Consider the following 14669-nt stretch of genomic DNA (forward strand, 5'->3'; position numbering starts at 1 on the left):
AACTTGGATGAAACAAAAATGCTCTCTGATCAATATGCAGTTAGAGTCAGGACAGCCCTTAAAGTACGATGAAATTACGTAGTTCATTTTGAACCGCTGAGGTAGAACAATCACTCCGGAAGTTTGTGTTTGAGAATACGTAAAGTATTTTATAGTTTCTAAATATTTTAAAGAAAATGGAAAAAAAACTGCTGTATCTTTGTTGAATGGTTGTATTAATTCATGAAAATGTCACACCAAGTAATTGTCTTAGGAAATTCCTTTTTATGTTTTTGGTTCATGGAAATTTACAGAAGTTTTAGCTAATATCTCCTGTGTGTTTATGATGGAATATTTTAAGTATGTGTTCACAAAGTATTTGTCTTAGAAGTACAATAAAATTATGTAGAATTTAAGTAGTTGGAGCATTGTGATTTTTCTAAATTTCAGAGAGAAAATATACTTTTCTGTTTCTTCTTTTTCTTGAGATTAAACTTTTATTGTAATTAGCTACAATCATAAAATGATTCCAGCATGCCATTTATTTTGATTGGAAGAATGTGTGATGTAGCACTTTCATTTTACAAATGTCATTTCCTTTGTGATCGCTGGTTTGGTCATGAGACGACTCTAAGTCGTCAGTGGGGAATATGAGTGCAAGACCTAATAAGGAACACAATCTTCGTCCTGTCCGTTTTAAGTTTAAGGTTTTGTGTCCACTGTCACGTGTTGCATTTTGAATATACAGGTGTTGGACTTCTTCACTCGCAAAGCTAGCTGGGTACTTCATACTACAATACTCTACCAAAACTCGTACGTTTAACTGCATTACACTACGAGGATTTTCCGCTGCCTTTATCGCTAATCTTGCAACGTCTGTGTGGCTGAATATCAACTTGTATTTATCCACTTCTATCCATTCTGTAATATTTGTTGCTCTGAAAGATTGATGGTATGCAGTACATATATATATATATATTAATTCAATATGCTGGTGTCGTCAACCAGGGCCATGTACGTGTATGTAATTTATTCCTGCAAGAAGATCGTTTTGTCCTACTTCCCTGAATTTGTAGTCCTCCGTAGAGGAGGAGGGACATCCTATCCAGATACACAATCACGACCCAACGCCACATATTGTAAACTCCAGACGTTGAATCTTAGAGCCGCCTTCTAAAAATATACTATATATCTATATATATATATATAATATCGTATATATATATATATATATATATATATATATATATATATATATATATGTCAAATCACATTTCCGTGATTCATATAACATATATCGAGCTACAAGGTCCTTTAATATCTAATTCGCTCTACCTCGGAATTAATATATTTTCATATATGCTTAACCGAAGGGGAATTTTTTTTTTGACAATAGACTTGCCTGGACCTGGGCGCGAACCCATGGAGCCTTTCAAATCCAGGAACATCAGTGAAGCTGTAGTAGGTAAAAGCTTCACTGACGTTCCTGGATTTGAAAGGCTCCATGGGTTCGCGTCCGGGTCCAGGCAAGTCTATTATCGAGAAAAAAAAAAATTCCCCTCGGTTAAGCATATATGAAAATATATTAATTCCGAGGTAGTGCGAATTAGATATTAAAGAAAATTGTAGCTCAAGGACTATATAATATTATAGAATACATATATATATATATATATATATCTATATATATATATATATATATATAGTATATATTATTAATGTACATTTTTTTTTAGTGTTTCCAGTACGTATTATTATTAAGTCAAAAGCAATTGATTCTGGTGTTGTGAAGCATAGAAAATGTAATTTTATTTTGTAGAAGTAGATTTGGTGAATAAAGGTTCTAAAAATACTATATAAATATATATATATAAATATGAGATTCGAGGTCTCTGGAATCAGATGCATATTTATGTTGATGTGATGTTTATATGTTCCACAATGTTTATATAAAAATGGGGTGATGATCGATGTTTTATTTGATTATCCCTTTGGTTCAGAATTTTGCTATGAGTATTTGCCGAGCCCCGTGCACCAGTGCACCTTTTGTGGTGCATGTAGGCATTACTTCAGGTTCTTCGCTGCGTATCTTTGGCCCCAAGCTGCGACTCTCTTTCATTCCTTTTATTGTAGCGCTGTTCATCATATTCTCTGTTCATCTTACTGTCCACCCTTTCCTAACAATTGTTTCATAGTGCAACTGCTTTGAGGTTTTCCTCCTGTAACACTTTTCAAACCATTTACTGTCAATTTCCTTTTTCAGTGCTGAATGACCTCATAGGCCCACGTGCTTGGCTTTTGGCCCAAGTACTGTATTCGTATCCTTAGCACCCCAGTTGTGTGTTTGGTTTGGTGTTGGCATCCCACCTAAGTCAGTGGTCGCGAGTTCAATTCTCGGCCATTCCATTGAGGAGTAAGGGATGTGTATTTCTGGTGATAGAAGTTCACTCTCGACGTGGTTCGGAAGTCACGTAAAGCCGTTGGTCCCGTTGCTGAATAACCATTACTGGTTCCATCCAACGTAAAAACACCATACAAACAACAAATCGTATCCTATGAGAACAGAAATACCAATGACTGAATAACATTAGATTGCTGAACCAGCTGTTTATAGTTGTCTCAGTCTAGAGGGTTAATTATAGAGGCTTTTCAGTAGGTCACTTTAGGCTTGAAATCTTTGAGCTTTGACTGTAAAGTCAATAGAATTCTAAAGGTTATAGCTGTATCCCCATAGGGATTTGGACAATAGGATATAAAGGTGGAAAATCAGCAGAGAAATAGATAATTTAAACAAATTAAAACCAAACTGGCTAAAGTAACAAAATTGCTCTTCAAAATATACTGATAAAGAAATTTTTTTATAGTTTACTGTAAGCTTTCAGAATTCCCATAAAATTATTCACAACAAAGAATGCATATGCCCAATTTCTCGCCCAACTGCCCAGTTGAAGAAAAGTAAACTGAAGATCCATAGACTAATTCATACCCAATTTTCTGCCCCAATACCCCATATGTGTGAGTCATATAATTCAAGATTGTACACGTTTATGTTTTGGCCTTTAATTAATATCTATCAGCTCTTACTTATTTCATGACCTATTCTACATTAACAAAATAGGTAAGTAAACATTCCTGATAAGTAATTAGTCTGTTTATGCCCAACTTATCCCCGAAAATCACCAAGCAACTCATTGGCCATGACAATGAGTCACTTTGCAGGAAAAACGTCCATAATTTTGCATTTCTTTCATCTCTCGCCAATTCTAATGACGTTTCAACATTTAATACATAACATAGATATATTCTGATATATTTTTATATAATTCTAGGTCATTTAACCCCAAGTTATGCCCACAATAAAAAAAAATTAAAAAATGCCAAAGAGCCCAGAATTCCCAACCGAGGAATGCAAGGGTAATTATTTCACACCTACATCGTCTTTTAAGCATTGTAACGTACTTCATGTATAATAAAAAGAAATATTTAATAAACATTGAGTAATTTTAGCCATTTTATGCCCAAGTTATGCCCCACAAAACCCCAAAATGCCCCTCAAAGAGACCAGAATTCTCTACCGAGAAATGCAAATGTATTTCACACCTACATAATCTTTTAAACATTGTAACGTACTTCATGCTTAGATTAACCAATAAAAGAATTATTCAATATATAATTAATAATTCTAGCCACTTTATGCCCATATTATGCCCCATAAAACCCCAAAATAACTCCCCCCAAAGAGACCCAAATTCCCAACCGACGAAATCAAGAAGATTTGTTGACATTTTGTCAGGTCACAAGATGCAAAGAAGTGTCAAGTGTTTAGTGGCGAATTACTCGTGATATGTAAGTGCAGCTTCTATATAAGTGTCGCCACTTGAATGCATAAGAGTTTAAGTTACGATTTAAGTAGAATTAAGTTTCAAATAAGCAAAGGAAACGGAGAAATGTGTCCGAGATGTGAAGGTGGTCACGACGTCATGGCTGATGGAGCGTAGTAAGATAGCATCCCCTCCTACTTAATTCTTCTTTAATTTTAACGTTTTATTTAAGTAATTTCCTTATTTTTATCATATTTTATCCCTCCTAAATTCGTCTGGGGTTCCACGGCACCCAGTGGCCTGGGAGAAGATGGGTAACAAGCTTGGGTATGCTGGAATTTCCTCGTGTTAAAGGGACGTGGTATTGTAAGACGACCAACCTTATTCAGAACTACCTACGCCATTAATATTTTATATTTTGTGTATATATTTTTTTAAATAGCACAAAAGTCTATTTAGTTATTTATTACTAAAAAACAAGCCACTTTTGGATACCTACCTATTTTTCATCAAACACTAAGCTTTAGTACTATTTGTAATCCTTGGCTATTTTACACCTATAGTATATTATATACAGGCTATATATACCTATTTGTATTTTATATATTTTATTATATTTTGTCTTGTTAAAATGGTAGATTTACAGTAATATTCCGTGGCGACTTAGACCATGGCAGTTGCAGTTTTCTATGCACTTTTACCTCCTGAATAAAGAATTTTAAGTAATATATATTTAGACGACTGTAATTAACCCCCAGGGGCCAGTACTAAACACGGCAAAATACATTGGATGCCCCAATCCCCAGTGGATGTCATATCCGCGGTTACGTTCCTTGCAGTCCGTGCGGAGCTATTTTGTAAAATTACTGTTAAAACAACTTAGCCTATAATCTTATTTTACCTTCTGTTCCATAAGTACAAGCCATTCTCAGCTATTTATCATCAAATAGCTTTATTGCAATCTTAGGCTGTTTGATTAGATATAATTAGGCTATTTATAAGGTACCCTATGTTAATATTTTATATATTTGCATATTTAATCCCATCAGCTTAGTATTTTATTATGTATATATATATTACCATAAAGTAAGTGAGATCTACGATATTCTTGATCAAATAATCTTAACTTGACCCTAGGCGGCTATTAGGCTAAGTTAGGCTAGGTATAGGCCGCCCTTAGCATTTTATTTTGTGACCTCATTAAGTTACGGATCCTTCATGAAAAATGTTTATGAATAAAAAAAACTCAGTTGGTTTGTATGGTTAAATAAGGTTGTCAGATGTTTGTTAGGTTTATCTTAGTTTAACCAGACCACTGAGCTGATTAACAGCTCTTCTAGGGCTGGCCCGAAGGATTAGATATTTTTACATGCTTAGGAACCGATTGGTTACTTAGCAATGGGACGTACAGCATATTGTGGGAGCTGAACCACATTATATCGAGAAATGAATTTCTAATCACCAGAAATAGATTCCTCTGATTTTGCGCTGGCAGAGTGGAGAATCGAACCAGGACCCTGATATCAGTAGTCGAGTACGTAACTGACTTGTCCAATGAAGAACGAAATCGTAAAGGGAAACTTATCATTTTGTAAGGATGTACAGCAGTGAAGTAAATATGGGAGCCATTAACCTTTTGTTTGCCTTATACATTTGATCTTTTGATAGTCATCAATTGATTAGTGGCTGTAAAGCACTAGCAAGACAGTACTAACAAAGAAGAGGTAGGACAAACTCGAATGTTGGACGGGTGTTAAGAAGCTAAGGGAACGTATTGAAATAGATGGAAACTCTTGCATGAAATGGGCAAGGTGGAAGAGAATAGATGTAATTCCTTTGGTGTTTGACCACATAAATAGGAAACCCAATGTAAAAAGTGTGAATGCTGTTAGTTTTGATAAGTATTTAGAAACTTCCTTGGTACTGTCAGTGCACTTTTGATCAGATTTATTCCATGTTCTTCTTTTCGCAGGTCACTGGAGTTGAGCGAACACCAGGAGCAAAATGAGTAACATTAAAATGAACCAGTTCGTGCAGGGACTGAAGTCCCGGCACGAAGAGACGAGAGTGAAAGCAGCTTGCGACTTACAGCGTTACGTAACTACAGAGTTGAGAGAGGTAAGAGTAGTTATTTCGCCTCTGTTCTCATTTGCAAAACTATTTGAAAATGAGAGTGATTACTCCTAATATTTTTTAAATTCTTGTGTTTTGTAGATTCATTCTACATTGTTCTTTATCAAGATACAAAACTGTCATGGATTTACCCTCGAAAATTATCTCATTGTCTTTAGGTCTCTTTGGATGAACTGATATCATTCCTCGATGAATTCAATCACCACATCTTCGAGATGGTCTCGTCCAACGATGTGAACGAGAAGAAGGGAGGAATTTATGCCATCAGTGAGTGCCTTATTTGCTTTTTGAGAAAGTTTTTTTTTATTGAAGTTCTTGTGTAGCTCTGTGGATGCTTTTAAGGTCAAAGTTCTTTACCTGATGTGGTAGTTTCATAGATTAAAATGATAGTGGGTGGGAAGTCTGTTGATTGAAGCTTTTAAACTCAATTCTTGCTTATATTTTCCTCGACATGTACTCTTGTATATACAGAGTAATCCAGTTGAGTGGTTTCGTAATTTTTTTAACATAATTATACCTTCATTTCAGTGAGCCTTGTTGACGTGGATGTTGGCCAGACTGGTGTTCGTATCAGTCGATTTGCAAATTACTTGAAGAATTTGGTCAATAGGTAAGTAGCTCTTTCTCTAGTTAAAGAACACACAGATTTTGAAAGAGCTTCTTGTGTCCCCTGTCTTTGCAGTAACATAAGTTGAGTCTCAAAAGTTTCCTCTAAATATGATAAAAGAGCAACCTGCGGTAATTTTTGTTTATTTAAGTTATGCTTGACAACTAATGGTAGTTATTTTCTGATGGTTTTATTAAATTCATATTAGTGAGTTTTACACACATTAGACATTTGAAACCCTAACCGAATATTGTGGTATTTGACCGAAATGATGTTAAGTTTAACGAAGTATATGAGAAAACTTAATTCGCAAAAGGGTTGTTGATCTCCTGACCCAATTATTACATCCCTCAAATAGGTAAATGTTGAATATATTACAATTTGTTCATGAAACTTACCTGTCAGATATATATATAGCTGTATTTTTCCGAATCCGACAGAAATTTAAACACTTACGACACACGCAGTGGGAGTCAGGTGGTTAGTACCCATTCCCGCCGCTGGGAGGCGGGTATCAGGAATCATTCCCATTTTCTATTCATAATTTTTCTGTCGCCGGTGCTGAAAACACCTGTTTTCAGTACCTCCGTCTTAGGATTTTGGAAACTTCATTGCCGCTAAGTATCCTAATTGTCTTTTGATTTATTCACTTGGATTTGTGGCTAGGCATACGCTATCTTAAATTGATTTGAATTTGATTCATTTTTGCATAAAATATCTGAATCTAGTTAGGCTAGTTTCAGACGGGGTTGTCTGCAAAGATAGGGTGTGGCTACCGAAAGCTTCGGTAGATTCGCACTTGGTATGTGGTACGAGGGGTATGGGTCTTGCTTCTTTGTTGAGATTTGTCATGTCATTCCGTAAGGAAGACGTAGATTCGTATGACGCAATTAATCAGTAAACATGTCTAATTCCGTAAGGAAGACGTATGATTCGTATATACGCAATTAATCAGTAACAAAAGTCTAATTCCGGGTAAGGAAGACGTGATTTCGTATATCCGCAATTAATCCAAAGTAACAAAACAGGGTAGTGAACCTGCTAACCTTTCCTGTAGACTTATTTTGCATAACCCTGTAGTATGGCCTACGGGCTATGTATATGTCTACGAGAGGTGCTCGTCGGTCTTCCTTCATTGCTGTGAAGTGCTACTTCTGTAATTGTTACTCCTAACCCTGCAGTGTTGCCTTCGGGCCCTAAGCAGTGTCTGATAGAGAAATTGCCCTTTCTCTGATACTCCTTCGATTCGTAACTTAGAATCGAAAGTGCTTGCTTTAGAGAGTAAAAGTGAAGTGCAGAAGTGCAGTGATACCCCTTGTGTAGTGGAGGGTGCGTCAGATCGGCCTCGTTTCCGCACCTCTAGGCCGGGACCTCTGCTTGACTCCCAGAACCGAGGGAGAGAGCATGTCGAAAGCCGAAGGAGGGTTACGAGGAACCCCCACAGATCTGGCGTGCCTTTTGGCAGTTTCTGATGAAAATCCCCACAAGCCTAAGTGCGTGCACGTGCACGAATCCTGAAGGATTGCTTCTCGTCCCTCCGAAGCGTCCTCCCGCGCGAGGGGTTGGAGCTTTCGGATGGACTCGCGCCCTCCAAATAGAAGCTTTATAGAAGAGGACGCTTCACGTCTCTCTCTCTCTCTCTCTCGTTATGCTTTTCAGTGAGAAGTAAGAAGGCGAACGTCGCCTGAACTCGTGTGCCTCCGTCTTTCCACCGGAGAACAAATACGTAAAAGAAGTCATAGTAGCAGTAAGCTTTTGAGAGCGGACGCCCAAGCCAGGGGGCGCGGCGGGGTGCACGCCAAGCGCGCGCCAGTGTACGCCGAGCGTGCGCCGCCAGTGGACGCCGAGCGCGCTCCAATGGACGCCGCGCGCTCCAGTGGACGCCGAGCGTGCACCATCGCACGCCAGGTGTGTCGCCTGGCTGAACGTTTCTGTTGAACTCTTCAAGCTCTTGTTTCAGATTTGGGCTTTGGGGCATTAAAGAATTTTTACCTCTACCTTCGATGATACCTTCTACCTCACCTGCAAAGAATGTAAGTAGGCAGTGCTTCGGAGTAAGCTTAAAGTGAACAGACACTTCTTCTTCGAAACCCAGCAAGACATCGGGTTTCGTGAATTCAAGAGGTCTCTGTCAATTAATATTGCTTTTCGCATAGGTGGATGGAGTTAAGGAAAGCTCAAGGGAAGTTCTCGTTTGCTCTACCGCAAGCTTTGCCATTCTGCCAATAAATTTAAGTTGCCACTACCGCAGTCAAGACTGTTTGCGATAAGGCAGTTACGGGTTATAAAGGCTCGATGTCCTGCACGTCAGGACTCTCGGCAACGTTCAGTAGGATTCTTGCAAAGGCACTCATCAAAAGTACCTCTTCAGGAAAGCGCAAGACAGGACTGTCCTTTGCCATACTGCCAATAAATTTTAAGCTTTAGCAGGCATTAGTTGTGATACGGGAGAGGAAGCTGGTTGGAGAGTTTCTTCCTCTTCCCAGGATAATTTTGACCAGCTTTTTTTAGGCCCGATCTGAAAGGGCTTTTCAGATGATAGATTTTTGTTAGTTCCTAGTCCCGGGACTATCGCTGCCGAATTGAACATCGTCGTTCTACCTGACGTAAGCCCAGTCTCTTAACAGGATTCTTGCCCCTTCCTCGTTTGAGACGGGAATCGGAAAATAAAATGCTCGACTTCCTGGATTACGTTTTGTCAATTTAATTCAAGTGCTTTCCCCCATTGACAATATACTATCGTTTTGTCAAGTAAGTTGGGTATCCCCCTCATTGACAAAATTATTTCTTGTCCCGTAAATGGGTTAGTTCTCATTGACAAACATCTCATTAACTTGATATTGCGTAAGCGAATAAGCTCTTATTGACAAGATTCGGAAGAGCGCTCATTCGTCATTCGCAGACTCGTACAAGAAATAGACTTGTAGACTATGTCAATGAACGCTTATGTCCAATAACATAAGAAGCTTGAGCTGACTGCTTCGATTCTCCTAAGTTTTGTTCATGAAACTTGCCTGTCAGATATGTATGTAGCTGTATTTCCGAATTCAGCTATATATATGTCTGCCAGGTAAGTATGAACAAACTTTATTGTGATATAATTTCATATTGTTCCGATACGTAATACAAACCCTCGGTCCTTTAACAATAGGAAGGTAACTAGCGGCAGCTGGGACGGTCGTAAGCTTCGAACAAGGGTGGGAGAACGGTAGTTAACTGCTTGTCCGATCGTTTGCGCGCGCACCGCGCGCCCGAGAGGTGAAGATCACTTTTGCTTTCGGCCGCGGGTGTGAAGGACGTGTTCGTCATCGCTCTCTGCCCGCTTCATCGTCGTATGCTTTGTTTATATTGTGTTTTCTACTAATGGTTGGTTTGACTTGAAAATGAAACTGTAAGTACACTGTTTTCATTTTCATTACTTAATTATGAATCAACATGGAGCTATCGCCGTAGAGACGGCGATTTCCGCTCTTTTCATGAATTGAACCCTTGAATTATGTCTCGGTGCCGAGGGCGGGCGCACTCGCGCCGAGTCATGTATTTTGGGCGAAAGTGTGTAATTGAAAGATGTAAGTAACTCTTTTTCATTATATTTTTTGCCCCTGTGCGTTCGTTGCCGAGAGCTTGATTGCGCTCGGCAAGAGCCTCTTATTTTGTATGAATAGAATGCAATGAAAGTGATTCGCAATGCAGTTTTCTTTTCATTTTGCATTTATTAATTGCATCAAATTTAATTTTGGAACAATTTCCGCTCTTACCTGGGAATTAATCCTTACGATTTATTGCTGTGAAAGTGAAAATAGCAAGTGCAGTATTGTTCATTTTCATATATATTTATGATAGCATCATATTATTATGGATCAAGTTTCCGCTCTTACCGGGAATTGATTTTTCCCTCTTTAAGTTCTATGAAGTGAATCGCAAGTGCAGTATTCTGTTTCATTTTCATATTACTTTTCACTGCTGTGCGGGGGTAGGGGAAGCGAAGGTCTGCCAGGAAGTCGTCGGAAAGCTCTCCCGCGACTCCCTTGGTATCCGATTCTTCGTCTTCTTTCCTGCCCCCCCGCTCAGCTTCCTCGTATTTTGTTTTGTTCCGACACGGCATACAAACCTTCGGTCCTTTTACAATAGGAAGGTACTAGCGGCAGCTGGATAGGTCGTAAGCTTTCGAACAAGGGGTTCGGTAGTTAACTGCTTGTCCGACAGGCGCGCGCGCGCGACTGGGAGGTAAACAAACCACTTTTTGCTTTCGGCCTCGCAGTGGATGGACGTGTGTGTTCGACGCTCTCTTGCCCGCGCTCTGTCGTTGCTTTCTGAGTATTTGGTTGTAATTGTGTATGAAAGAGTTATTGTAAGTACAATCATTCTCTCTTTTCATATTAATTGCTTCAATCAATTATCTATTTATGATGGAATCTCCTCGCCTCGCTACCCCACGGAGACTTTGCCCGGGTATCGAAGGGCGTAAATGCGGGAAGTTCCGATCGTTCCCGGAGATTGACCCTCATATTTTGTGTGCTCGGTGTCGGGGGCGCGAATGCACCCGAGCCGAGCCCTGTGATGTATGTAATGAATGGTCGGAGGCGCAGTGGACTTTGTATGAGGGCAGGAAGAAGCGAAGGCCTGCAAAGGAGTCGTCGGAAAGCTCTCCCGCGACTCCTTTGGTGACGGACACTTCGTCTTCTTTCCTGCCGCCCGCTCAACTTCCACGTCTCGCGCCTTCCCCTTCGGGGGGGGTGTCTAGGTCCTTCTCCTCTCCTGACGTGTCGAGTGTGGAGGAGGGCGCTAGATACCCTGACGTAGAGTTGTACTCTGGGTCCTCTATCCGTTCGTCTTCGCGCGAGCGGGTAGAGGATCCTTCTAATCACCCGACTTTTGCCTCCTCAGGTGCGGTTGCCGCGAAGGATGACCTCGGACAGGTGTGGGCATCGTTGGGGCTGCAGGGCGTGCCGAGTGTCCAGGGGCTGCTCTATCATCTCGCTGGCTCCGTGGCGGTCACCCATGCAACGGTCACGACCACCACCACGACCCTTACAACTCCCGGCTACGCTTCACCTCCTCACCTGGTGTACACCCAGCACGCGGTCTCTGTAACACCTACTACATCGGTGCAGGGACCAGTCGCCGTAACTCGGGGGAGTGTGATGCCGCCACCTGGGTTTGCCGTGTTGCCGCGCGGACCACTTCATGTGCCCGAAAGCTCGCCCCTTGGACCTCCCACCCCCGGGTACCTAGGACGTCTGTGCATGGTTCGCCCATCTGGACCGCCCACACAGTCTGCCGTACCTGCCGTGACCACCGCTGCTGTCCCTGTACCTGCTCCTGCTGTCTCGTCTGCCGTTCCTGTGATGCTCGCACCTGCTGATGTTGTTCCTGTTCCTGGCGCCGCTGCTTCCCGACCCCGATGCTGGTCTGTTCGGACAGGTACGTCCGGGCCCTGTTGCTTCGGCAACAGCAGCCCCGGCTCCGTCCTGGATGACAGACCTGACGTCGGTCCTGAGAAGGTTGACGAAGAAGAAGAAGAAGAGGAGGAAGGTGTCGTCGTCGTCTTCATCGTCTTCTTCGTCGTCGTCGTCGTCTGCCGCCTCTTCTCCTTCTTCTTCTAAGGCTCCCCCGCCTAAGAAGAAGAAGGTCGCCTCCCCCCCCCCTAAGAAGTCTCCTTCGGGAACTTCTAAGGGCCCGTCTCGCTCTGGTGAGACGGGGGGTTCTTCCGCTGGTCGCCCTGCTCCTTCGGGAGCAGGACCCGTCTCTTCTCCCGCAGGAAGAAGACTACGGGGACCAGAGGGGTGCCGGCTAACACCGGCACTTCCTCACAATCTGCTGTCATGTGGTTCGGCCCAGCAGCAGGTCCGCTCGGCCGCATCGTCGCGAGAGGTACCGAGTGTACGGTCGCCTACCAGCGACCGTGCAGCCAGGAACCAGACCTCTGAGTCCGCTCAGCGTCAGGTTCACGGCACGGAGCGGAAGACTGGTGACAGCCGCTCACGCGACTCTCACCAGGCCAGCTCTCGCTCTCGTGGCGAGCAGCTGGTTACCCGGGCGGACGTGACGGTCCATGACCGGCCACGGGCTGAGGCTGGGAAGAGGTCCCCCCGTTCGCCGGCACCAGCCACGGCTGGTACCAGCGAACTGACGCACCGTGAGGATACGCACCGATCTCACCGTGACAGTGGAGCTCGCCGGTCGCCTGACCGTCGCTCTCACAGAGAGCGATCGGGTACGGCGACCAGCACCAGCTCCTCTGACACACGAGACCGGGGCCGCTGTTCTCGGTCCAGCCGTTCTCCACAGCGAGACGGCTCGACTAGGTCTGCAGCTCGATCGCCACCCGTTCGGTTGGCGATCGCCTGCAGTCCTCCAAGCCCGCTGGTTCTACCAGCGAGCGAGGAGAGAGCGTCAGGTCTTCCTCTCCCATACCTTCAACCTCCTCGGGTTACACCGGGAGGGGCGAGGTATTGAGGAGTGATCGTGAGGGGTGCGCCCCTCAGGATCCCGCCACGTCGTCATACGCACCAGGCTCGGTCCTCGGACCAGCCAGGTCGTACGCACAGGTGGTTGGAGGAGACCGAGAGGGGGCTGTCGCTGCTCCTCTCCTTGAGGGAGGAGGGGTCTCGGGAGTGCTCCTGTTTTGAGGGACTGGACGGTCCGACTCCGCAGATGCAGTCACTCCTGAGATCCAGAGGAACTTTGCCGAGGTTATTGCCGCTGATTCGTCAGCACAACGACCTCGGGAGGGGAAGGATCGCCGCTCCCACCATCCGAGCCCACGTCCCGGTCTCAGTCGTTCTGGGGCCCGAAGAGGGAACCCAGACCGACGGTGGGTTTTGTTCCGCGTTCGGGAGCTTGCGGACTCAGTGCTGGACCAGGTTGAATCGCTTGTCTCCGGACAAGACGGTTTCACTCAAGTCTGGCAGGTCGAGCAAGCTGCTTCCACCTCCTCTGCTACGACAGCGGCGGTTTTACGTGCCATCTGAAGACCCGATGCCGCCCAAACAGGTGAACCCGGAGTTAGCTAGGCTGACTCCGGGTGTGTCTCTGCAAACAGCTCCTGTCCGAGAACCTGTGGTCTCGCAGCAAGAGGCACTCGGCCTGGAATCGACCGCCATGGCAGTTTCCAGGCCGTCTCCTGGCTAGATCTGTGGTCCCTCACAGTATCTAAGGTCGCAGCCAACTCCGGGGAATTTCTCCCGAAGATGACTCGGCTTCAGGAGAATTTGCCAGTCTGGGGGAAGAGCCATCTCCTTCCTTGCCCACCAGACGGTGAACCTGTGGGCCAACCTGGTTCTCCGACGAAGGGACGCTGTCCTTACTCGGGTTTCCAGGGCGGCCGGGCGTGAAGCGGCGTTGGGACTTCGCAACGGACCTTTACGGAGTTCCACGTCTCTCTTCCCAGGAGAGATGGTGGACGCTGCGGTGGACAGACGGCGCACTGACGACAGTGACCGTCTGGTTCACCAGGCAGTCTCGAAGGCTTCTGGGCAACCTCGGACTGCGGCCAAGTCTAAGAGCTCGGCTAGCGCTTCCTCGACGGCTAAGACGGTTGCTGCGTCGAAGCCCCGAGGAATGACTCTGTCTTCTTCGACTTCTGGCAAGGGGAGCCGTAACCAGCCCTCCTCCCAGCCCTCCTCATCCCGTGGAGGCTCTGGGAAGAAGTCGAAGAAAGGGAAAGGGGGGGGGAAACGCTAGGGACGGCGTTCCCCCTCACCTGCGCCGGAAGTGGGGGGGTGCCTGGCCAGCCATTGGGCAACTTGGCAGCGCTAGGCGCCGAGGACCTGGATTGTAGATGTCCTTCGGGAGGGATATCTATTACCTTCGAATCTCGGCCACCCCTCACCTCCCAACAACCCGTCCAACAGCAGTCGTACGTTCCAGGGTCATCGAAGGACGTAGCACTGAGACAGGAGATCAAGACCATGCTGAGCAAGAGAGCTGTAGAGATCGTCACGGATCAGTCACCGGGCTTTTACAGTCGACTCTTCCTGGTGGAAAAGTCTACGGGAGGCTGGCGCCCGGTGATAGATCTCTCTCCCCTGAACCGGTTTGTTCGCCAGACCCGGTTCACGATGGAGACGGCACGCTCAGTGCTCGACTCCATCAGGGAGAACGATTTCATGCTTTCAGTGGACTTG

General features: G+C 44.5%; 1 protein-coding gene across 1 annotated transcript in view; it reads left to right on the forward strand.

Moving 5' to 3' along the window:
* Nucleotides 1-3721: 3721 nt before the first annotated feature.
* The window catches only part of LOC135204643 (serine/threonine-protein kinase mTOR-like), a 42329-nt gene continuing 31381 nt past the window's right edge, over nucleotides 3722-14669 (forward strand). The window contains 4 exon segments of the mRNA XM_064234791.1: nucleotides 3722-3825; nucleotides 5773-5918; nucleotides 6092-6200; nucleotides 6462-6543. Coding sequence (XP_064090861.1) covers nucleotides 5805-5918; nucleotides 6092-6200; nucleotides 6462-6543 — 305 coding nt within the window. The 5' untranslated portion in view covers nucleotides 3722-3825; nucleotides 5773-5804.

The sequence above is a fragment of the Macrobrachium nipponense genome, chromosome 47 (assembly GCF_015104395.2).
Source record: "Macrobrachium nipponense isolate FS-2020 chromosome 47, ASM1510439v2, whole genome shotgun sequence".
Taxonomy (NCBI): domain Eukaryota; kingdom Metazoa; phylum Arthropoda; class Malacostraca; order Decapoda; family Palaemonidae; genus Macrobrachium; species Macrobrachium nipponense.